This window comes from Pseudoliparis swirei, chromosome 2 (genome assembly GCF_029220125.1).
Source record: "Pseudoliparis swirei isolate HS2019 ecotype Mariana Trench chromosome 2, NWPU_hadal_v1, whole genome shotgun sequence".
NCBI classification, from domain to species: Eukaryota; Metazoa; Chordata; class Actinopteri; order Perciformes; family Liparidae; genus Pseudoliparis; species Pseudoliparis swirei.
Window position 1 is genome coordinate 7,086,920 of NC_079389.1, and position 24,990 is coordinate 7,111,909.

At 39.7% G+C, this 24,990-nt stretch overlaps 1 protein-coding gene across 2 annotated transcripts; it reads right to left on the reverse strand.

Moving 5' to 3' along the window:
- Positions 1-464: 464 nt before the first annotated feature.
- On the reverse strand, positions 465-15,922 carry ankrd10b (ankyrin repeat domain 10b). 2 transcript variants are annotated; one of them, XM_056427157.1, is made up of 6 exons: positions 15,439-15,910; positions 14,448-14,600; positions 13,267-13,358; positions 3,986-4,251; positions 3,003-3,110; positions 465-1,071 (listed from the first exon to the last, which is right to left on the reverse strand). In XM_056427157.1, the coding sequence occupies exons 1-6, from the start codon at positions 15,634-15,636 to the stop codon at positions 857-859; spliced, it is 1,032 nt and encodes a 343-aa protein (XP_056283132.1). In that variant the 5' UTR covers positions 15,637-15,910; the 3' UTR covers positions 465-856. The 2 variants fall into 2 exon arrangements, with proteins under 2 accessions (XP_056283132.1, XP_056283138.1); XM_056427163.1 differs by lacking the exon at positions 3,003-3,110 and having other exon boundaries at positions 15,439-15,922.
- Positions 15,923-24,990: the final 9,068 nt, after the last annotated feature.

Sequence of the window (24,990 nt, forward strand, 5' to 3'; positions counted from 1 at the left end):
TCTGACAGTGTTTTGTTTCTCCCCCGCTCCTGTTCGCGGTGACGTGGTGTTTGTGCAGCGCAGCTGTGACGAAGGTCGCCTCTCCTGACAGATGACGGTAAACAAAGTTCACCTGCCTCTCCACGGGCGGGATAGACAGACCGATACATTGCTTTATTATTGTAGATTGGGATAACAGTATTTTAGAGATGTATTCTGAAAGAAATGGGCAAAGAGCAGTTAGATCATAAATACACATTAAGATCCATTGTGGGTGTCTGCAGTGAAAAGGTGGATCCCAATGTACACATGAGGAAGTTATACATTTTGGAGTTAGACACCAGTTATAATACAGCTCATATATTATTGGCTAGTGTGTAATCTTTGCATGGATGTATTTCAAGTAGTCTATAAAGCTATCTAAAATTAAACTATCAAACTTTAATTTTTACAAAACAGTTGAAATTCTTAATGAGTGACATGGGTTTTATTTACATATACTTTTTATTAAATCCAAGAAGCGGGGATCATCCCACTTCCAGTTGATTCAGAAACTGGATGTAAATATCAGAGGTTCAATGTAAATGCTTAGTTTAGCATATATCAGAATAGTTTATTTACAGCTTAATCAAACATTAATAAGCTACACAAACACTTTCCCTTTTACAACACAAACAAAAGAAATCACTTTTTAAATCAACAATCAGTTGCACTTTTCGATCCATCCACAACTACGGGCCTGCCCTTTTCGAAAGCAAAAACAAATAATTTCAATGTATAACTGGACCACTCATGGCTTTAAAGCACATTAATGCTGGTTTAGGTTTAAATGACATTCAGGCAAAAAGGAAAGCTTGTCAATGAGATCTTCTGCACTTTAAGATCCATGGTAAAGAAGCATGGTGGCGAAGAAGGCATGGTCATACACCTGCTCTGCTTTCACAGACTTCTGGTGCTCCACCTGGCTGCCTGCAGTGCCGCTGTTCTCATATGAGTCACTGTAGGGGAGTTGGCCATGGTGTGTTTCTGCTGCTGGGTAACACCCAAAGGGAAGCTCTGGTTGCCGGTGGCCATTTGAGGAAAAATCCTCACCTGCCATTGAAAATTAGAAAAAAGGTCAAATAATGGCATATAGTGAATTGTGACAATATTCCTTTAAAACCATCTTTTTCCCTCAAAAAAATGTGACAAATTGCAAAGTACATTCCAGAGCCTGATGTAAAGTCACAAGTTACGGCCTACTTTTTCTAAATAGGTCACTTCCTCATCTAGCTTTGACACAGTGACTTAGTTATATACTCTGAGGTACTTAAGCTTCTGCATCAAGGGAAGAACACCTTCAATCTTTCAGACGCGTTGGCATGCCATCATCCAAAACCCAACGTAACGAGCAGACGCGATTTAAAGTTTGGTCATCAAAGTCTTCCATTTGCTTTCATCTGAATATAATTCTTCTTTTTTGGTGTTTTGCAGGCCGGAAAAAAATACCAAAAGAACAGAACTTGACAGATGCATGAGAACACATAAAGAAAACCAATGTCCACCAGTCACATGTATGGAATTAATCAACATTTAATGATTTCAAACAATCAAGTACAAAGCTAAGCCTGCTCAGTACTGCGCATGGGATGTTCCGAACCGAATGACTTTACACACTTTCCACCGTGTAGGACAAAGAAATCAGAAACCAATTAACATGAAACTGTACGACAAAATAGAGAAAGAATACAGAACTTCTGTTACCAGTTACTATACAAGTTGAATATTGGATATTACTGTTCAACTAATCAAAACAGCTCAAGAAATAAGGCTTTTTGCAAATCTATGCACATTTTCTAGAGCAGTAGTATATATTCAGAACTACCAATTCTAAAATGGCTTACAGAAAACATTAACCATACTCAAGAATCAAATGCAAAAAAAAAGAAGAAGCAACATTCAAGCCCATGGACCACGGTGTCTTAGTACATGACAGCTACTGACACAAACAAGCAGCACAGTGAATCGTTTGCTCTCGACCAGCTACATTCATGTTGGGATGTGCTTTGGCATGAGGCAAAACTATTGAATACAAACCGTGTCAACAAATGTGTGGCGACAGTTAACGTCAGAAGATATTTCCTCTGCGTATATTAATGTTTTTATATAAAATGTCAACGCCAAATCGAGCATTATTTAAAATCCAAGTATACCACATTGAATTGAATCCACTCAACTGGAGGGACAATATGTTACTAAAGGAAACCGTCCGATCACCACGTAGATATTACATCTCGCGCGTATACGCATTTCTCAGATAGAATTGTAAAGAAACAAGCTTTACAACCTATTTGGGAAGAAAGTCGCAGACATTCCCCAGAAACATCTTCATGACCAATGAAGTTCACCCTTTTGCAACAGCAACAACCCGGACCTCGTTCCCCATCACGCATACATGACCTGCATTTGCACTGGTGACCCCACCGGGTCGCGGGGATGCCGATGAGTTTGCGTTCTCTGGGATAATAATTGTGCAAAACCAAACTCACCCTTTTATCATTAATCTACTAAATAAAATCAATCACAACAATATTCTGTATATCTGGATGGATGCATTAAATATAACCATATATAATAAAGAAATCTAAATTTTCTTTTATCTATCTGAGGAGAACTAGGAACATGGAAAAGTAGAAAATACAGCACACACACACACACAGGGCTATACATCTTTTAAATGTAGCGTACCACAAAATTAAAAACAAATCCTTTATGCATGTGTTATTAAAAACAATACCCCAAAGATATACTGCATAAAAGAGGAATATTAGCATGTGGCCACAAACACACACGCCTCTACAGGTAGGCATAGGAGTTGGTGCAGCGACAAGGGGTCTGCATTGACGCCACAGTGATGACCTCCAGCTCTTTAGTTGCAGAGCTCGACCCGCCTTGTCCCCCCCGGTCCACACACTGATCCATGAGCCCCGGCCCGTGTGGTGGCGCAAACCCATTCAGCCCAAATGCAAAGCGTCCTGGCCCACCTGAGGTTACTGTTGCTGCCAACTCCATGTTCATGCTTTCCATCTGGGCCTGTCCAGCAGCACCCAGTGGCCCATTCCCATTAAGCAATTCTGGTGGCAAGCCCAGACCTAAGAGAATAAGATGCATACAGACAGAAAGCGAGGAGCTTAATCGTAATAATAATCAAATATAATGAATTTTTAACATCAAAAGATGGCAGAAACCAAAGGCCATGATGCAAAGCCCCAGCTGACTACTGTTGTTCTTTGAGAATTAATACGATACTTGATTTGTGCGAACACAAATGTATATATTTTTATTATTTATAGTAATATATTTTTCTAATCCCCTTTAAGTTTCTTGTCATCCACTTTTAATTATGGTCCTGAACTTCAAGCCCACTCTCTTGCAGCACTGAGTGTCACTCAGACGTCGCTTTACGCTGAAGACCACTTCCAGGTTCCAGCTCAAATACTCAAGTTCAGCAGCCTTGTAAAGTGGAGTGCATGACAAGTACAGGCCCAATTTCTTTTGAAGTCTTCAAATAGGGTAGATTTTATGAAGGCATACATATTTGTCTTACGCAGCCATGTTTGGTCATTTTGTGCAGCTGTCTAAACTAATAACAGATGTTCCAGCTGCAGCACGCGGATGCGGCTTTTCCTTTTTTTTAACCCTTGTGTTGCCTTCGGGTCAATTTGACCCGATTCAATGTTTAATGTCGGTGTTCTTTCGGGAGTCAACAAACAAACATAAAGTACCTCACACTTAAACTTGGAAAACAATATTAATTCTAATAATTTTCTGGAGATTTTAATAGCTGGGGTCATATTGACCTCAAGGGTAAAATATGTTAGTAAATATAAAGGTAACAGGAGGGTTAAACATTGAATCGGGTCATATTGACCCGAAGGCAACACAAGGGTTAAAAAGGAAACGTGAATAAACTGTTAATTTAAACGAAAAAACACAAAACACCGATGGGACGAGTTCAGCGACCTACCGTTGGGTCGAGCCTTCTTCAGTGCGTTTGCTTCCATGCCATCGAACGACCTCTTTCTGTTGGGCACGCCGTTCGAGAAGCTGCGTCCCTGGATGGTGGGACGAGCGTGGCCCCCGTTCTGAGTCGTGCCGTTTAGAAAGGGCCCGTTATGGGACTGAGCCATGTTTTGTTGGAAGTTCTGGGCATTGGAGAGAATCTCTGCGCAGCCCTGGAATCCCTGGGCGTGGGCCAAGTCAGCAGCCGTCAGCCCACTGGCATTCCTCATACTGCACAACGAGAAGGACGAGTGTTAGGGGCACTCACCGCACGGTTGAGTTACACAAATAAAAAACAAACAAAAAAAGGACACGATCAAGCGCACACACATACACTCATTAAGCAAGTATTCACTCACACACACAGACAGACACAGAGATGTATAGAAATAGCCTCGACTCCCTCACATCATATTCATCATCCTCATGGGATGAAGACTGATCCGTCTGGATCGTTGGCATTTTTCATATAACTTCAATCTTGACAGTTTCCAAATGATTTGGGGAAACGTGTCTGCTGCAAGAGGACATGATTAGGACAACTGTAGATATGCACTTGTGTATATTCTGATGAGGACCGTAAACAATCTGACCAAGAGGACAGGATGACGAAGACGTTTCTATCAAATGACGGTTGAATTTGAATCCAAAAAGGGAGGCGATGTAAAGAGCTTCGTCTCGCCTGCCGGAGAAACGAGACATCAAGGATTTCTTTGGGGGGGAATGAAAGGCCGTCGTCTTCTCACATTTCCACCGTCGATACTGCTTCAAGGATGTCTGAAAAAAAGCCGCGTCTAGATTCCACTGTATTATGTCTCCGCGTCCCAAATGTAAAGAGGCAGAATGCAAAGCGAGAGCGGTGAGAATAAGCCAGGAAAAATCAGTGGCGATAAGAGACCGGCAAAGCAAGATTGTAGAATTCTTCCGAGACGATTGCAAGACGATCGACCGAAGGAAGTCGGGATGTCAGATGTGTCTTCAGCGGTAACATCAAACGCCAAGAAGGGAAATCAAACAAGGAAAAACTACAACTCCAGGACTCCTCTCTTGGTGAAGCTGTGACGGCGACGTCTTCAAGAAAGATGAACAAGAGAATGAAAAATAACAGAAACGACTTCACTGCTCTGGAGGCGTTTGTGCCGCCATCCATGACTCCAGAGAGCCTGTGCATGTCAGACAGTTGTATCAATCACATCCAGGTGCAGCAGGACTAAGACGAGTTCAATCGTGAATGAGCAAACATGTCCTGCACAGTCATCGAGCATGGAAGCAATTTCACTGGAAAATAATAAAACCCTCTGTCTTATTAATGTGAATAAGTAATACTAATTTAATTAAGGATAAACAGTTCTTGTAAAGGTTGATCAGTGTGTTCTTCCTACAGAAATGTCGTGAATAAGTTGCCAGATACAACACATTACAAGGAAGTCCTTTCAGCTGAATGAGGAGGATGTCCCTCCTCTCCAAAGGCCAATTACTCGACAGTGCTGCACTTGTTCCGTGTCTAAATGTCACCCGACTGCAAACTCAGGCCTCGCAACAGTCGTGTCTTTGTCAAAGGATTGGGACTGTGGTCCACATCCAAGCTTATATTTACTATTACAAGTGTGACAGAAATGATGAAAACTGTGTGTGTTTTAAAGACATATTGTGCCAGAGAATAGGTTACATCTTTTTTTTTGTTTAGAAAGAAATGGCAGACTTGGTGGCTGCTTTATGACCTGTATGATTCAACACTAGTACTGCTATAATCACTGAATTCTATTTTATTCAAACATTTACGGTTAACTGAAAACCAGGTGACATTGACTTCCACACAATGAATGAATTCAAAGGACGCCGTTTGCTCATTCATTTAGTTCCGAATTGGTTTTCTCGGCATATTCATCTAAACAGTTTTGCAACAAGGAAATATTTCAAGAGCTAGTGCACATTCAAACATTTGATAATGAATTTAAGATAAAAACAAACAAAAAAACAATTAAAATCACACAATAACTTGTTGCACATTACCCGTCCCCCTTCAAAATTAACGCTTCCAAAGAATTCTTCCAAAAGATTAAATTTATGTCAAAAAAACGAGTCAGGTAAAGATACGCTAGATGGGTTGGTCTCACTCCAAGAAATATTGTTCTAAATATCAAACTTTCAACAATTAAGTGTTATAAAAAATAAAGTTCACTGAGCAAATCAGGATGGACACAAGCTATATTTTATCCTTTAAACAAAAATATGATTCCGTCAAATTACATTTAGCGTAAATACCGTCGTTGTTAAATGCCACACAAAGTACTTCCTTCTGGTTCAGAGGAAGTTTGCGGCCTCTGGAGCCAAATGTGTGCTGAATATAGTCTGTGGATATTGATCCTAAGGGAAGCTAGTTAATCCACCCCTCATTTGAGTGTTTTAGGGAGTACGAGATCTGACAAAGCACTCATGAACAACTCACTTGTGTTGTGCTTATCGCAGACTTGTTTTAAAAGTAGTCTCAAAAAGAAGTGAGGAGGGCTTGAAGTGCTGCAGCCTTACAACAGCAGCAGATAAGATGCATGATTTATGTGTTGGATCCACGACACAACAAGCTGGGTGGTTTTGATTTGATCACACAGATTATTTTAACTCTTAAATTTCCTCGGTGACAGTATTCCTTGAGTGAGACCCGACATCTACAGCCAGCACTGATCCAAAAAATGGATAACAAAGTACTAATTAGCACAAGTTTGGTATGGAAATTTAAAGAGGAAGCGTTAATATTTTGTAAATGCCTGGTATGCTTTGCTTTCCCATCCTAAGCACACAATATGTGTCTTCTCTAGCTATCGTCTAACCTTCCAGAGGCAACCTATTATCATGCTACATGTTGACATGGGACTCACGTGATTAAAACCTGTCCATATTAAGGGCTCCTATGGTTAGTTCACAACATAAAAATAACAAAATCATAACAAAAAAATGCTAGATACAGGGACACTCATGGATAATAAGCAAAGCATGCAGGTCTAAAACTTTAGTTTTGATTAATAAAAAATCCTAGCATTAAAACCAATCACCGCAAGAAATACCTCAACAGTTTGCCAGTGTGTAGATAGGAAGCGATAGTGAGAACACTCAATGCCACAACAGTGCGGCTATCCCAGGGAACGGGGCAGACTCAGCAGTGTCTATTCTTCCCCTTTCTAGGATTACTTGAAAAAACCAAGTCATTTCCAATTCAATGGCTGCAAAACATTAAGACGTACGGTTCGGTTTCAGAATAGAAAATATATATATTTTTTACTTGTCACTTTCATAAAGGAAAAGGTGACAAAGATCAATATGTCAATACAGACTATAGTGTTTAGGGTTAATACTGTGACATACAAAAGAAAACATTTGAGTATGAAGTAAACTATTTGATACAGTGAAATGACAGTGAATAACCATTGCAACAGGATGATTGTTAGCATTACACAGTTCAGTACATGATAGGTATGCAAGTCTAACCCGTCTAACTCGGCTGCTCTGCGCTCTGCGTATGAAACAGTGCTGTCTGCTGCTCGTGGACCAGCATCACACTCTGAGGCTCATGACAAAGAATACAAACCTGTTTTTACTGAGGACCCCTTGTTAGAAATACGAGAACGGTTATTTCATTCTATGTTTTAAGACTAATTTGGTCCCATTGAGAGAGATGGATTTTAATTATATTCTTAATTTTATAGTTTGGGAAAACAGTTTCTTCATGCAACGCCTTTCGTTGTCACTTTGAATCGAAGAACATTGATCTTAACAACTATTTTGTCCGATGAGGATAAAAAAAAAAAAAGACCCGACAAGAGGAAGTGAGCAAGGGAGACGGGTTTCTTCAAGGCTGGGTAAGACCACAAGACGGCTCCGGTCACACAGACCTAAAGCAGTTCAGATGTACCTGCTGTCCCGAATGATTCTCTCTTTGTGAGGGGACGAAGATAAGAGACACAAGGACGAGCGCACTGTCCCCATGTCATTCACATGCAGGTATCCCTTCGACCGGAACCAGGAAGATGAGGAAGGTCCCCGTGTGAATATGAAGAAAGGTATCAATGATAAAGACATGGGTAGCTACTTCTGGTATATTACAAAAACCAAAGTTCCAGTTGATCTCACGTACAGTTCTTTGTAGCCAACATTTCATGAAAATGAATAAAAACCCTCAGAGGGTGTCAACTTTAGCTCATATTTTGGACACTAAAATGCATCCAAATCCACGAGACTGAGGTGACGGGGGCATCAGGAGCTGCTCGGCGATTTGTGATCATCTGTGGCACCCCGGTGTCGGCCCTCACGGCAGCCATTTAGCAAAGTGAGTGAGTTGAGCAGATGGGGAGCGAGCTCTCCGGTTTATGAGGCAGGACTGCCATTCAGAGACGGATCCATTTAGTGCGGCGTCTCATGTGCACCCCCCCCCCCCCCCCTTCCCTCTCTCTTCTTTTCTTCTACAACAAGCAAAAGGCTGACGATGCCAGTGAAAAGAATAGGAAAAAGTAACATAATATGTAAAAACATATTTCGGCATAAAGACCACTGGCAGGATCGTCATCTCCTCTGAACACCAGAGGGCCGGCTGCAGTCGTTGAGGTGTATTCAAGAGCAACAGGAGAGGAGGTGATGCAACGCCCTTCAAAAAAAGGTGAGCAAGGTAGGTTTCCAGCAAGAAGAATATATGTGATGGATTAAGGATTAAGATGTTAACGCAAAGTTCAGTGTCCCTATTATTATTATTAATAATGTGATGCAGCAAACTATGTTGGTGCTGAGCAATGAGCATCTCTGTTGAAGGCTATATTTAAAAATAATATTTGTATTGATATTAAATTTGAAAGCTTGAGTTTTTTTAGAGAAGGCTATGCAAGTGTAAATTAATAAATTGTTAAGAACACCACGGAACAGATTTATGACCACAAATGGGAGGAGAGCTTCACTGGAGTAGATCTCCATTATCTGCTCCAATAACAGCTTCGATATACGGGATTCAGAGCATCAATATAGCGGCAAACAACTAGGTGCAATATTAAGGTTTAGTGGAGCAATGGCTACATGAGAAGAGAATAAAGTCGCTCTCCCTCTGTGTTGTACAATTGTTTTGCACTGATAGCACGGTTAACATCCTCAGCAGCCTAGGATTTAGAAATGCTCCTAATCCCCAACAGAGTGCTGAAGGAATGAGTCCTAAAACCAGGAAATGGCATGTTTACAGTTCATTTGTTTCGACGTCAATATATTTTAAAAACAGATTATTTTGGTTTTTTAGTTTGATGCCCGATAAAAGGTTTGTGGTTGACACAAGCGCAAGATTTTTACACATTTTGCTCTATTACAAATAGTTATTGTGAATTTTGAAGCTTTTACGCATCTTTAAAAAATAAAATGCAGTTCCAAGCTAGTGGCTAAATTAGTCTCTACTAAACATCATCACGGCCAACACCGGTCCGCTTTCTACTTAGTGGTGTTGAAGTCGTACAACCGTGAGTTTAGCCTCACGTAAGCTTCTTAAAATTAATTTGTGAAAATGATCTGGATTCAAGTATTAAAGGTTTGTTTAGCGTAGGGTTTATTTTCTGCAACGATCCAATGACGAAAAGGCCCATTGGCTTTGGGAAGCAGTGTGATGCCAACTTGGCCCTGCTTCACTATTAATATGCTCAGATTTCCATATGAATGACTCTGGCTTCACTCACTGAACACAGAACCTTCTGAGACGATTCAAGAGGTCTCCAAAGATGAAACGTATGGCACTCGGACCAGAGACTGTGAGAGATGGTGGAGCACGTCGGTATCCACAAAAATGTCAATGAAAAAAGACATGAACCCATCTGTAAAGTAATATGTATATAGTTGATCTGGTGAAATATTACTATGTGATTAACATTATACTACATAGTGAATTTGTGTTGCGCTTGTGCTACTACAAAAAATAAATATGACAGAAAAATAGTAATTAGACCTGCTTTTATGATTTTGATTGACAAAAATCTTCATGAATATTCCGCAGTATTTCTTACCGTGCCACAAGACGCATATGGCAAGTAATACAATAGTATTAATCTAAATAGCATTTTGTTTCTGGATATTTTCAGTTAGATTTTAATTGAAAGAAATAGTTTTTAGATTCAGTACTTTTTTGCTTTACTTTTGATTCATCTTCTATTAAGTTAGACCGCTTATTTATTAATATTAAGAAAATAAAGTGAGGAATTTTAACGTTATTGGTCACGGACATTTGGCACCAACATCATGTTGAAGTTAGTCTAAAGTTATTTTGTCATGAGCCTCATTCCCACCCAGTGTGCCTCTTAGTTTCCCTCCCAGTTGTGCCTCTAAACATTTCTGAGACATAAACAAAATAAAAAATAACCTGATAATAAACTGAACTCAATGCATAATCTTCAATCTGTAGGAGGGAAACAAATCACTCATCATTTACATCATGAATATTACATATCAGCTGGAAACCAAATGCACATTACACAACCTCAAAAAGAATAGAGGCATTTATTACGTCTGCCTACATTAAAAACATTGGCTTTCATTTGTTGAAATGGACCAAACAACCAGGAGTTTCACGCAAAATGACGTCAACTCTGAGCAGAAATCAAATCACAATGTTGAATAGTCAGACTCACAGAATGCGCCCCAGCGGTCAGGAGCCACTAACCGGCAGGAAAATGTGTAACAAATTCCAGTTTATTTACGTCTTCTTTGTGTTTTAAGTAACCGTTATAAAGTTATACATGCATGTTTCATGTTCGCATTGTTTATTTTCTGAGTGAAACCGGAGGTAACTGGATGCCAACGGTCAGCTGAACTAGTTTCAAACTGCTTTCCATGATTATCGTCATTCTAACAAGTGCCTAATATATAGAGACAATATTTCACTACGGTAATGATTACATTTTATCATCAACATAATTTCCTGAACTTAAAAAGACCCCATAAAGACCATTTTCACGACACAAATAAGTGTAGACCTGTAAACTCCTGGTTGTTTTGGCTCTCTAGTCAACAGAAGAAAGAAAAAACAAAGGAATACAGCTTGTTGCAAAAAATGAAACTGCAAGTAAAACCATAGTTTTAAGAAAGAGTTAAGAAAGACGAAATGGCTCATATATATTATAAGAGTCTTTCATTTACATGTGCTGCAACATTTAAAGTCAACTTACAAGAAAATTATATTACATTGTCACTTTAGCAAAACAAGGACTGATTTATAAAACTATGAAAGAGCACGAATAACAAGCAGCTCAAAAAGTAGTAGGTGGATAAAAATCGATTTTTAAAATAGTTAGCACGAATCGAGAAGGAAATAAATTATCGATCCGTTGTGTCGTGCAATTATTACGCTACTCAAGTCGGAGAGATTTTTGAGTATTACAAAAGTTGAGGGCGGAGCGGACGTAGAGGTAAGACCATAATACTGCATTGGGAGAGCCAATCAGCGTTGAGCTGCTCCGCCTTTGGTGAATCTAACTGGCTGCTGCTAATCTAGTGGCGCTGGAAGCAGAAGTTATCCAGACCAAGTCGGTGAAAGTCACCGAGCTGTGTGAGGCTACGGGTGATGTCATGAACCCGAACACGTGGGCGTTAGACGTGCCGACGTTTGTGGGATGTCCTCAACAAGTACAAAGCAGAAGTAGTGGTTAGTTCTTTCGTGGTAGATGAAGGAAATGATAACCGTTTTTACGGGGCAAATTAAGAGATAAGCCCCGCCCCCTCACCAACGTCATTCGTGTCGGTTTATATCCGTTAATGTTTTTGAATAAAGGGCTGGACATTAATGTTTTTTTAAATCCGATTAATCGAGAAATTAGTCACAGATTAATAAATTATTAAAATAATCGTTAGTTGCAACACAAAGACGATCCTTTCTGATCCTTTGGTCTCACGACAGGTCTGACAGGATCGCAATTTAGGAAACAAGAAAGATGGGTTGCGTCTCTTCTGCATTTGTTCCTGCGTCAGATGCACCAACAAGAACAATTTAATCGATCATTAAAAGCACAAAAGGCATGGCTAAGTATAACATTTGTGTAGATGATATATCTACCTCCTAAAATACCAGTAGGAAAAGAGAGGTGCATTTTCATTCTTTGCAACAGAATCGTATCGTAGCCTTCTTATACCAAAAGTAAAATTGCCACAGAAAAAGAGGCAATGTGCATTTGGTCATCCAGTCAGGTTATATATGCATTAACCAAAACAAATATTAAAAGAAAATCACACTCTAGATTTAACAAAGATCATGCAATATGGCCTACAATACTAATAACAGTTAATCAACCTTTACATTAAGTTGTCCTCTTCTACGCATAATAATTGTGCTGAATTTACAAAGCTGATACCAGATACCAAAGGCTGAGGTAATTATCCACTTTAATTAAACACAACTATTCCTGAAATCACAAATATAAATGTGAAAGTGTCTGCTAAATGTAAATGAAAGAAACTTAATGAACTCAATAGGTTTTTGCCAATATTATTACACAAAGAGGTCAACTTAATGTGAATTGTTGCAATGATAAACAAAAATTTTCAGGAATAACAAAAAGTGTAACATTTCAAGGGAACGCCACCAATTCTCTAAATATAATATATGATATTATTATGATCAAATAATCATTATTTTGTCATGTAAACTTTAGCATTCTGCAATGACGACATCATGTCAAGATTACTAGTACTACAAGTCTAATCCTAAATTAAAATACCCAGCCATTTATTAAACTACATATAAACATTAACTAAAATCCACTGGAGGAACAAATACAACTCCTTGGTGCACAACTTAAACACCAGAATTGAACACGTGTTTTATTGCAAGGATCTTAAAAAAAGACCACGTCTGCAATCCTCTTGAAAGTTATGTTGACTTTTTTTCAATATGCCCAGCACTGTTTACAGTTATGCATATTGTAGTCTTAAGTGAATTAGTGTGAAGTTAGCGGTTAATAAAGCAGCTTCTATCTGGCTGGATGTGTAGCACAGCCAAAGTATCCAAATGTAGAGTTCCAAGTCATTTGATTAGCATCTTTCACAAATTGATAACGTCCTCTAATGTTCAGATCTGTACAGTTAATTTGCAGATCCTCTGCATTTAAATGGAGTATTTCAATGTAATCCCCGCTCCGATTTGAGTTTGATGGCGTTCCCTTGCTAAGGGGTAATAACTCAGATGTTGGGATAGTACAGAGGAAAAGAAATGAAGACACAGATCTAAATTCCAGGACTTACTCAGCTTTCGCTCCCTGAATCAAGAGAGCGTTGATACACTCCAGACTGCCCGCACGAGCAGCCTTGTGGATGGGCGACTCGCCCACATAGTCCTGAGCAATAACAAAAGAAAGCAGTTGTACTTTTTTTTATTTTATGTATCGTATTGTGCACAAGAACAGTATTGGGAGCCAAAGCACTGTTTTAGATTTGGTACGCAAGTATGTTTGTGGGAGTATTTAAAAAAAATTATGAATAAAAAATATTATACACCCTCCCTAACTGCCTTCTGTCTCCATTTCCACAGTTAAAAAAAACTGAGAGGTGCGACAGGGCGTAACTCTGCAAGTCAGAGCCTGACCTCAACCAGACTACACCGCGGCTCACACAAATGTACAGTTCCACTTTAGTCGGAGTGCCGATGGGGAGTAAAAAAACATACACCCGAAGGCTTTCGCTAAACCAAAATGTCATGTGGGACGAACTTAAAACAATAAGCTATTGTACTGTCCAACACCAGCCATGTTGAAATCTTATACATCTAAGAGGAGAAGGTCACAAACTAGTTTCCCAGGAGTGAATCTTAACACATGCTGAGAATATTCAACGCCAGTGAAAAAATTGTGTTTCACGATGACGACAAACGTTATGTAATCGTGACCTACTAATCTCATTTCCCTCAGCAGCGCAGCGGAGCTTTAAATATAGCCCTGGTGCATGAAAACACAAGGCGAGCGAACAAAGACTATAAATAACAAGTGATGAGTAAAACACATAGGGGGGGTCTGAGAACAAATGCATTCCCAGAAAAGGAGAAGAAAAAACACGGTCAAGGGGTAAGTTGCAACAACAGAAGACTACTAGGGTCATGACCCCTTTAGAGGGATCCTTTCTTAATGGGATCAGTCGGAGTTCAACCTCTCACACCGCACACTTTTATCTCCCTTAGCATGTGTCCCTCCGCCTGTCTGATTCTGAGGCGTTTTAGAGGGTTATTTTACATGAAAGTGATCTGTTAAAAACGTAAAAGGTGCTGCTTTTCCTGAAATATTGTAATTTGTGAAAAAACAATCATATTTACACGCATTTCTTCAGAAGAGGTCAAGATGCTGGTAAAAATGTATTGATAAGTTGGGAGATTTTTTTAAGGGCCAAAGTGAAATTATAAAGTTTCTAGAGTTGTTTAGTGTGGGATGTCCTACCTGTCTGTTAATAGCTGCACCAGCTTGGAGTAGCCATAACAAGCACTCAGGGTGGCCCCCAAACGCAGCGATGTGAGTGGGTGTCTGTGCGAACCTGGAGGTCACCGCATTCACGCCACTGCCCACCTGAACCAGGCGCATCACGCACTCCAGCTGTGGACACAAGGGCAGTGCATGGTCAGACTGGACGACACTGAGTACTGGCTCATTCATTCCTCGCTTTCCAGGCAGGTAGAAACACGTGGGCTACAGCCGCCGCTTGGAGGGAAAAATGCAACACTACTTGTTGTTTGGCCAGACTTGAGTCTACATAGCTGTGTGCGTGTCTCCAGTGTCTGTGCCCTGGAGGCCCGCCCATTTCCAAAATGTACGTTAGGGAGTGTGAAGCATTAATCGTAGCGTAGCTGTGTGTATTTATTAAGGAAAAGTTGAGCTGCAAGTTATCACGTTTTAAATAACACTTTAAAAGCTTGAGACACCGATTTGTTTGATGCAGGTGTATGCTTACAGTGTTAAATAATTGTACGTGTACGATAGTCGGTAACGTTGAAAGCAATCAGCGTAATTAACGGACGTCGTGTTGTTCTCGATCCTTTGTCGACATCCAGCAGCGATTAACTTCGCCGTTAAAATGGTTCCCGCTCGACTTCAGATTTTTACTGGCAGAGCATCAACATGACTTCACCACATTAAAAGAGTTATTTTTTTCACACTACATGTAACTATAGTGGGAAAACGTTATTTTTGGACACTACATGTAACTATAGTGACCCCCCCTCCTCAGTCAACGTTAGCGAGAGATCATCAACCGTGTAACGTTCACGGTCCATTTTCCGCCAGTTGATGGCTGACGTATCCGTTTTATGCGCTCGCGCTAACCCGTCAAACGTTAGAAAATGGTCGAGACGAGGAGGACCGTTGGCGCTCATTCCGGCCATCCAACCGTGTTCGTTCACGTCCGTTAACCACCGAGGCTTAGCGACTGCGCTACCTTTCCGAAATGAGCGGCCCAGTGTATCGGCGTCCAGCCGTAGAAGGTGTCCTCCACAATGAGGTCAGCCGGGCTGGAGCTGCACTGAAGCAGGGAGCACAAGGCAGCGACGTCTCCATCTCTGCACGCCCGATGGAGGGGGAAGCGGCTGTTTAACACCTCCTCGCTCGAGAATCCGGATTCCACACCCACCGACATTGTAGAAAAAAAGTATAAATAATACCCAACTACTTTTAAAATGGACAACAACAACAACAAAAAGACTATCTATTGGTTAATTCTAGTCGCTGATACCGTGCCTTTTGAATCTCGACACGCGCCACCCTGGCTGGTGTGTGTGTTTCTGCCTGACAACACGGAGCCACCAGGAAAGAGCACGCGTCGGGGTGAAACTTGAGAAACGCCGAGTGGGCGGTAAACTGCGGACTGGATTTCACACTCCGGACCTTCTTCTTCTCCGTATGGTGTCGCTCACGCCGTGTCGCCACCCGTTGGACAGCAGCGCTAGTGTGGGTGGCCTCACTGGCTTCCAGTGATTTCCCCCAGGTGTATCTAGCGCCACTATGTGGTGTGTGCATGTGGTTGACGGTTGTTCCTTTAATTATAAGGTAACAGCAATGTGCCAAGAAATGAAGCACTGGGCCAGCAAAAAGAAGGATATATTAGATTATATTAGAAAACTGTATTAATCCCCAGTGGGGAAACTCATTTGCCACCAACAATCCATACAGACAAACAATAGACACAACAAAACCAGAAGATGCCCCATAAAACGTGAACATCAGACAGATGCTAAATGCCCCCCCCCCCCAAAAAACCTAAAGGTGCTCATTAAAAAACCTTGAAAAACAAAACTGGTTTTTCTTTTCTTCTTTTGTGCATCTTCACAGACTGATCTGCCTAAGTTTGGCTCCAGGACAATGATAGGAAAGTTTGTTAACATTTGTGTTACCGTACCTCAATCTTCCTAGAGTCTGTGCACTCAATACATAAATATAAAGTGGGTGAAACAAGTGTCTTTAGTTCTCTCATCAATTAAAAGAACTGGGAAACATCACCTTCACTGTGCCTGCATGCTGATATGACTAGTTCCAGCCATATTGTTGTTCTGTTTTGTTTTTTATTTGTTTTCTATATTATTAATGTGCATATTTGGTAAATGTAAAGTTCATTATTGAATTTATTTATGTTGAATTTAATAAAAGGGTTTACAAGGGTGAACGTCTGTGTCAAGGCTCTGTTGTGAATCCGTGTGTACGTGTGTGTGAGATACTGTGATTCAGTTTAAGAGGGGTTTGGTTCTGACCACTTGGGGGCAGCAGAACTTCAAAGATAGACTGGACACAGACTGGTTTATCGACCAGGAAAAGCAGGTATGGGGCCACAGGGCCACAGAGAAACATTTAACAGTCTCAATGTAATAACGATGCCTCCATCTGACCTAGAAGATGTGCACGCCGTGTCAGCGGCTTAAATACCAAAACAAATGTTTAGGTTATTCAAACTTTCAGTCAGCAAATTTCTGTAGTTAGTTTTGTGGAACTTGCCAAGTTCAATATGTATGTATGTCTATATATATATATATATATATATATATATATATATATATATATATATAAATAAATAAAACAGAAAAACAACAGCAACCCCGGCACCACCTTAATTATCTTTTACTTGTAAATGTGTATACACCACCCTGCATCTATATTTGCATTTCCCTGAAAACACAACTTTTTATTTTGACTACATGTGGTGACTTCCCTGCCGAGCATTAGAAGAAGCATACATAAGAAACCACATATATATGTATGTATGTATATATATATTCGTATATATATATATATATATATATATATATCAGTGTTTCCCCTAGGTTTACAGCTTCAGGGGGGCGGGACCGACCGACACAAACACTTGAAACATGTTGATGTTCGCATACCTGCAAACTCATGAGGGGTGAAAAAGGTGACGACGACAGGGGTCATTTACAGATGAGAAGCGTACACAAGTGCCATATATATACTAATATTATGTTCTCTCGCTTTGGCGGTGCTATATTTTGATAGTTATTAAGTGTGTAGTAGTTAAAGAAAAGACGGTTATGGCTAGCGCCGTTTAGCTAGCGGATGCTAATCGCGCGCTAGTGTTTTTAGCATCAGTAACCTGGCCTGAGAATTCCATTCTATTGTCTCTGACGTATGTCTGTGTTCTGGTTCCGTGACGTCGCGGAGCAGCGAACCAGAGTCTATAACTAGAAGTGATTTCCAGCAGGCTCCAGCAGCCCTTTATGACATTTGAGGAAAAACAAATGAACGATAAAAATAATTGACACGTCAATCGACAGTGAAAATAAGTTAGTTGCAGCCCAAATATTTTGGGTCAAAACTATAAGAGGGCAGAAATAGAAAAGGTGGTCATATCCAGATATATATTGGTATATCCATAAATATATATATATATATGTGTGTGTGTGTGTGTGTGTGTGTGTGTGGTTCAATGCCAATACCATGTCACAATGATGGGGTTAACTGACATTTATACATCGCTCAAGAACACATCGACTAGGGTGGGGATTGAACCGCCAACCCCGTTATTGAAAGACGGACCTGCTGACCTCTGACCCACAGTCACCCAAATGTTAGTTTGCATCCTGACGTGAAATACACCGCCATGATCTTTGTATTTTCCCGGTGGAGTCATTCAGCGTTGGGATTCCGATGATACGCTGTTGCAGAAAGCAGACACGGTTTCCCCGTTTGTCTTGTTTGGTGACTCAAAAGCAATCACGACCCACCATCACTGTGTCTGACCCAGCTCAACCTGTGGGGGGTCTCAGTGTGGCGGCGTCTGTCTCACTGTGCACACGGCGCTGAGCTGCAGAGCGGTTTTCTCTCACGAGAAAGCCTTTGGAACGTAGAGAATGTTAATGAACCTCAGTGACGTGCGTCACGCTGATATTACTGTGATGATGTCATCCTCCACATCATTGGCCTGTGGAGGACCTTCATTAGCCAGTTACCCAAGTCACTTCCTTCAGGGTCAAGGTCCGTATTTATCTATTTAATCCACACATATACAGTGGGTACGGAAAATTCAGACCCCTTTAGAATTGTCACTCCCTGTTTCATTGCAGCCATTTTCTAAAATCAAAAAAGTTCATTTTATTTCTCATTAATGTTCACTCAGCACCCCATCTTGACAGAAAAAAACAGAAATGTAGAAATTTTTGCAAATTTATTAAAAAAGAAAAACTGAAATATCACATGGTCATAAGTATTCAGACCCTGAGTGAGAAATAAAATGTACTTTTTTGATTTGAGCAAATGGCTGCAATGAAACAAAAAGTGAAACATTTAAAGGAGTCTGAATACTTTCCGTACCCATTGTATATATTATATATACAGGACTGTCTCAGAAAATTAGAATATTGTGATAAAGTTCTTTATTTTCTGTAATGCAATTAAAAAAACAAAAATGTCATGCATTCTGGATTCATTACAAATCAACTGAAATATTGCAAGCCTTTTATTCTTTTAATATTGCTGATTATGGCTTACAACAAGAAAACTCTAAAATCCTATCTCATAAAATTTTAATATTTCCTCAGACCAAGTAATAAAAAGATTTATAACAGCTGAGTGTTTGTCAAGGCTGAGGAAACCCTTGCAGGTGTTTGAGTTAATTAGACAATTCAAGTGATTTGTTTAATACCCTACTAGTATACTTTTTCTTGATATTCTAATATTTAGAGATAGGATATTTGAGTTTTCTTAAGCTGTAATAATCAGCAATAAATCAGAATAAAAGGCTTGCAATATTTAGCCTTTGCATTCAACGCTCAAAATTGCATTCACGCTTCAAAAATTATAAAATTGTTGTTCATTTGGGAAGATTTTCTGAACAAAACGTGTTGGTATAATCGCTGCCTGGGAGTTTATTATCTTCAATAGTCCAACATCCAATTGCCGTTTTGTAAAGGGAACCAGTGCCAGGCTTGACCTACATAAACACGTCATCACTACACCACTCAATAAGGAGACCACACGCACCACACACACTCAGTGTGATTGATGTCAGACAGAATCATTATCTTCTTCTGAAGACATTTGGATGGACTCACTGTAGGTACGTGGGTTAAAAAAAAGCTTTGTAATCCCGAAGAACGCCTCAATACAGCTGAGTGACGACATTAAGAACACAACACGTAAGAATATATTTCAATGGAAAAACTAACCTCATCTATCATTAAGAACAGAACACCACTACGTCTGGTCATCATTCACTATGTTTTTACAAACTTGACACCACTCATCTTATTGATTAGTTAATTCATCTTAATTCTTATATTTGTTATTTTCCCTTGCCTGAAAACCAACTCAATTCCACGTACATGCATACGCTCATACATATACATCTGTATAAAGCTCACACGCACACATCATTTTTCAATACTCTGACTTTATGATGTTTTGTCCACTGTTTTGTCATCCTCTAGGTGTTATGTCTATGTATTGTCTTTTGTCTTATAATAAAAAATGTAATTAAAAAAAGAACACATGTACAGTAAAGTTTCCTAATCGGGCATTGTGTACTGACAGCTTCAGTTATCAAAGCGTATATATGATGTATTAGCCAACCTATACATTGGTTAATTAAAGAATTGCGTCAGCGTGAGCAAATACCAACAGACAGGGTTGGAAATAAAAGGTACAATTCACTAACAAGAGCTTTATGTAAGTTGTATTTTTACTTTCAGATCATTTATAAATGAAGAAAGTTGGTCAGCCGAGCAAATTGTTGTATGTATGGGGACAAATGCTTGAATTTCTTTGTTCATTTTGTTTTTGTTTGTTTTTTGTTTTTCTTTCATATATATAAGGTTCTTTGGAACACGTTTTTGTAAGCAATCATAGGTTAGGGCACTTATAAGCTAGATAGCTTCAGCTTGAACCCTTTCAGTCAGCCACATGTATATTTCTTCTTTTTTTTAAAATACTGGCGGTTGTATAATTTTGCTGATCGAAATACAACAACAAAAAATGTATAGGTTTTTTTGTGTGGGAAAGCACATTCAGAGCACATTCAGTTCTTTTGAGTGTCCGGTCAATGAGTTATCTTTCTGTCTCTTTTGCGTCACGGCTCCCGTGTCTTGATCTGTCGCTGACCCAGAGTATCCCTCTACACAGGAATGTGTGTGATAGCTTATCGGCCTGGGTCAATATCCCACCTCAATACTGTCTGTTTGCTCAGATCAAAGGAAGGACTCCTCACGGTCCACTGCCTTTACATCCATGCTCATCATACTGCTGAGGTGAGGGAAGCTCTGCCTCAGGTATGACGAAACCAGATTAGATTACTGCATGTGAAAAATTCAAAGAGCCAACGTGTCTTTTTTGCCATTCAAGTGGCGAGCGCGTCCCATTTGTCATGCATTCACACACGATCTTCCCAGCCTTCTATTCACGGGATGTTACAGGAGTACAAAGGATTGTTTACTGCCCTCTGATTAAACAACACTGAGTCAGCTGCACACAGATGAAAGATGACGTAACGGTGTTGGGTATCACTTGGCAGCAGGATTGGTGGGTTATGGATGGTGGACTTGAATGGAAATGAATGAGATCATCAGAAAACACACACACACATGCACACACAGCGTTCCACCACCTTCACAATAGCAAAGTAATGTGCCGTACCTTTAATCAAAACTTGCTTTTCTTCCTCATGATCTGATGTGTTTACAGTTTAGTCAGCGTTCATTGTTCCAATGTTAGTTTGTCTCTGAACTTTCACGTGTTAAAATCTATTGGTGTGTTTTTTTAGAGAATTCACTATTTGACAAAAACTCTCATGGAGATCGATGTGTCTTTCAGGATGTCAACCTTTAGAATATTTAAATAATATGCAGAAAAGTATGTCATGGTAACTTATAAATGTACACGTATTCAGTATATATAACGATTACTGAATAATTCTTTATATGTTTTCTCTGGCGTTTTTTAATGGGAATTTCAGAACATACTGATTTCAGATGTATCAGTTAAATGATTCAATACGGTGATTTTAAAAGTTAGAATATACTGTAATTACATTTTTACCTTGGTGGTGTTACGGAGAGATGCCTTATGTGGTTGACCTTTAGGTTATTTTTTATTTCTGCAACCAGTGTGTTTCAAGACATTTCTGATGAGCAAAATAAACTATCTCTGTACGTGGAGGATGTCTAATTGTATATCTCACATGGGTATAATTCAGTACTTCATGTTGATGATTTGAAAAGCACAAAAACCCCAATTGGTAAATTAGTCACAGACATGTCCTTTAACTTAGACCTTTAAAAAGCAAATACTGATGATGGCATGTCTGCATGCATATATAATCATCAAAACCATACAGAAATAATCATATAATTCCATATACAGTGGCCTGAGGACTATAATATATATAGTTCTTGGCCCTTTTGCTCACAGCAAGAACATTAAGTGAGAGAAATGTGAAATATCACCAGATTGTAGATTTTTGGGGTTTAGATTTCTGACATAAAGAAGCCCTGTGTAGTCAATGTCCTCCCAACAAGAGTAGCTTTCAATGTGGTTCAAGGAAGCAGTATCACAGGTCATCACAGATCATCTGCTGCAACAAGCTTATGCATTTGCAAGTATTTTCTTTTCCTGCCTTTCTTTATCTAGGTAAAAGGTAAAACTCCTTCCCCTAAGACTACAGCTTCCTCCTGCTGTAAATATGTTCTCAGCCTGTAGACCGGCCAGTCTTGTAGGTGTCGGCATTACAAACAAGTTAAACAATATTTGACAGCATCTTATGCACATTCCCACAGTTTCCTCTTTGGGTGAATGCTCACACAAACCACTCAGACTTCAACCTTCGGTAATGCTAGAGGATCTTTTTACAACAAAGCATGGCAGATCTGAGAAGGTCAAATGAATAGCATTATTATTAGTATTAAATTAAAATGTATAGAGGACCATTTAAGTTTGATCTAAAAAATTATCATTCTTTTTTTTATTGTCCGTCATTGTTTTATGTTGTATTGTCTGAAACTTTGTGTAATGTGCTGCTGCTGCTGTCTCGGCCAGGACACTCTTGTTAAGGAGATTTTTAATCTCAATGAGGCTTTTCCGTATTAAATAAATTTAAAATAAAATAAAAGTTATATCATAACTTTTCAGATGGAAAAAGCTGGATATATATATAATATATATATATATATATATATATTATATATATATTTACACTGTTCAGCATGACAATTTTGGTCATTCTGAAAAAAAAGCCCCCAAATTGTAAAATTCGCTGACATTTGCTACAACTTAAAAAGCCGCAGTTTGAGTGAAGACATCTACAAATATACGTACAGTTGCTGTATACTGGCAGCAGTAATACATCATAGGTCTGTTTAACATCATGTGATATTCTGACATCATGTGGTTGCTCATTACATGTATGTCCTGTGTATACTACCTGTTCTTTGCACATGCTAAATCTTCTCCTCTCTAAAGTTGGTTTGACCTCCCACCACATGGTCCCTCCTACATATAGATATATTAGAATGCATTGGATTGAGCTAAATGTTGGCCTTCTGAGCCGTTTGTGGTTTTGTGTAATTCAATGTGTCACTGCAGAGAGGAAGTATGCTATATTTGTAGACACACACACACACACACACACACACACACACTGGTATACCATCTGGTGTTCAAAGTATCCGGTTGTATATATTGCTTTGTCTCCCCTGTTCTTTCGCCACATTGTTAATTTCTCTGCAGTCTTTTGAGCAGCATTATGTTCATTAGATTAAAACACCTCAAGCACTTGTCTCCATCTATACCGTATAAAAATACAGGATGACGGAGATATACCTGTAGGGGGGGGGGGCATTAGTCACTTCTGCACCCAGTGAGGTGCCATCCAGGGAGAAACAAGGCAATGGTGCATTCTTTCTGGGCATGTTGGAGAGGGAGGAAGCTGCGTGTGACGCCGGCGCAGCACCGGCTCTCACACGCAGACAGATTGTGATAATACAGACAATATTCCCAATGCATTCAAATTCATGCATATTATAGTGTTTCTTTGTATACATATGTCTCTCGGATGTAATGCCTGTTGTCTATCCAAAGTTTCTAAAGACATTCAAACACGCAGATATTTCTATTTAAACATTCATGACTCCCGGATGATGAATTCTAATGACTATTCCTCTCCCACCACGCGCAGGTTCACATTTATGGTGTTGATTAAAATGTCTCAATGACTTCTCCAAATGTCAAAAAAACTGAATGGTGACATTACCATAAGCCCAACTTTATATTTAGTGCTTTATATTTAGTGCTTATTGGCACGATGCGAGCATGATGAGAATGCTGATATTACCATTTAGCATGAGTTATTTCTCAGAACAAGTGTGGCTGCAGACTCTTCAGTCTCATTTCAAAAAAGAATTTCATCTCTTCCAAAAGACACCTCAATAAAATTATGTACATCTTCAGAAAAACTGGCTTTGGAGCTGAGTTTAACAGTCTGGTTCAGGAAGTCTGAACACATTACATCTATTGCACCTGTCCATCCTGGAGAGGGATCCTCCTCTGTTGCTCTCCTGAAGGTTTCTTCCCTTTTTTTCCCCCTGAAGGGTTAATTGGGAGTTTTTCCTGGTCCGATGTGAGGTTTTGGGGCAGGGATGTCTATGTGTACAGATTGTAAAGCACTCCGAGACAAATTAGTAATTTGTGAAATTGGGCTATACAAATAAACTGAATTGAATTGAATTGAGTTAAGGATGAACACTAACTTTGATGTTTTTTCTCTTGTCGTGGTTTTATTATACAACAAGAGACACCTGCAGCCTTCAAATGTTTGCCGGCCATTTGATTTAGACTTGTGTGATTAAAGCCGTGTCCTAGAAACATGCAACGTCCAAAGAATACGGAGCAACAACACTGCACAACTCTGAATACTGTGATCATGCAGAGCTACACACTGCACACACACACACACACACACACACACACACACACACACACAGGTGCCTGGATACACGTCAATGACTCAACAAACGCAGTGTCCTGTTTTCTCTCTTCTATTCTAGTTAGACATCAGAGAGAGGAAGGGAAAACAATAGTTGGCCAAGGAGAGAAATATGAATGACTGGACAGTTGATGTTACTTTCTCGATTGCAGAACTATTTTTTGTCCCCCTCTAGAAACCTTTCTACCCGGTGCAGCTTCAGCACATTCAGTTTTATTCCCTTTCTGTGTTTTTCTTTGCAAGTTTCCAGCACTTCTTCAATTCCCAGAGAATTAAAAGGGAGAAGTTAAAACCAAAGTAGAGTAGACGTAGTGTAATTAAAGCAATAAACGCCATTTATGAGTCTACAGCCTAGTGATTTCACACCCTCACGCACACTTACTGTTGCTGGTAGAAAGATGCAGGCCAAAGCCAGCATGAGCCTGTTTTACTCATGAGATGACACCTGTTGTAATCACTCAGCCGCGTGCGCTAAATACCAAGGAGGATTATAGCAGATGTCATGTCATGGAT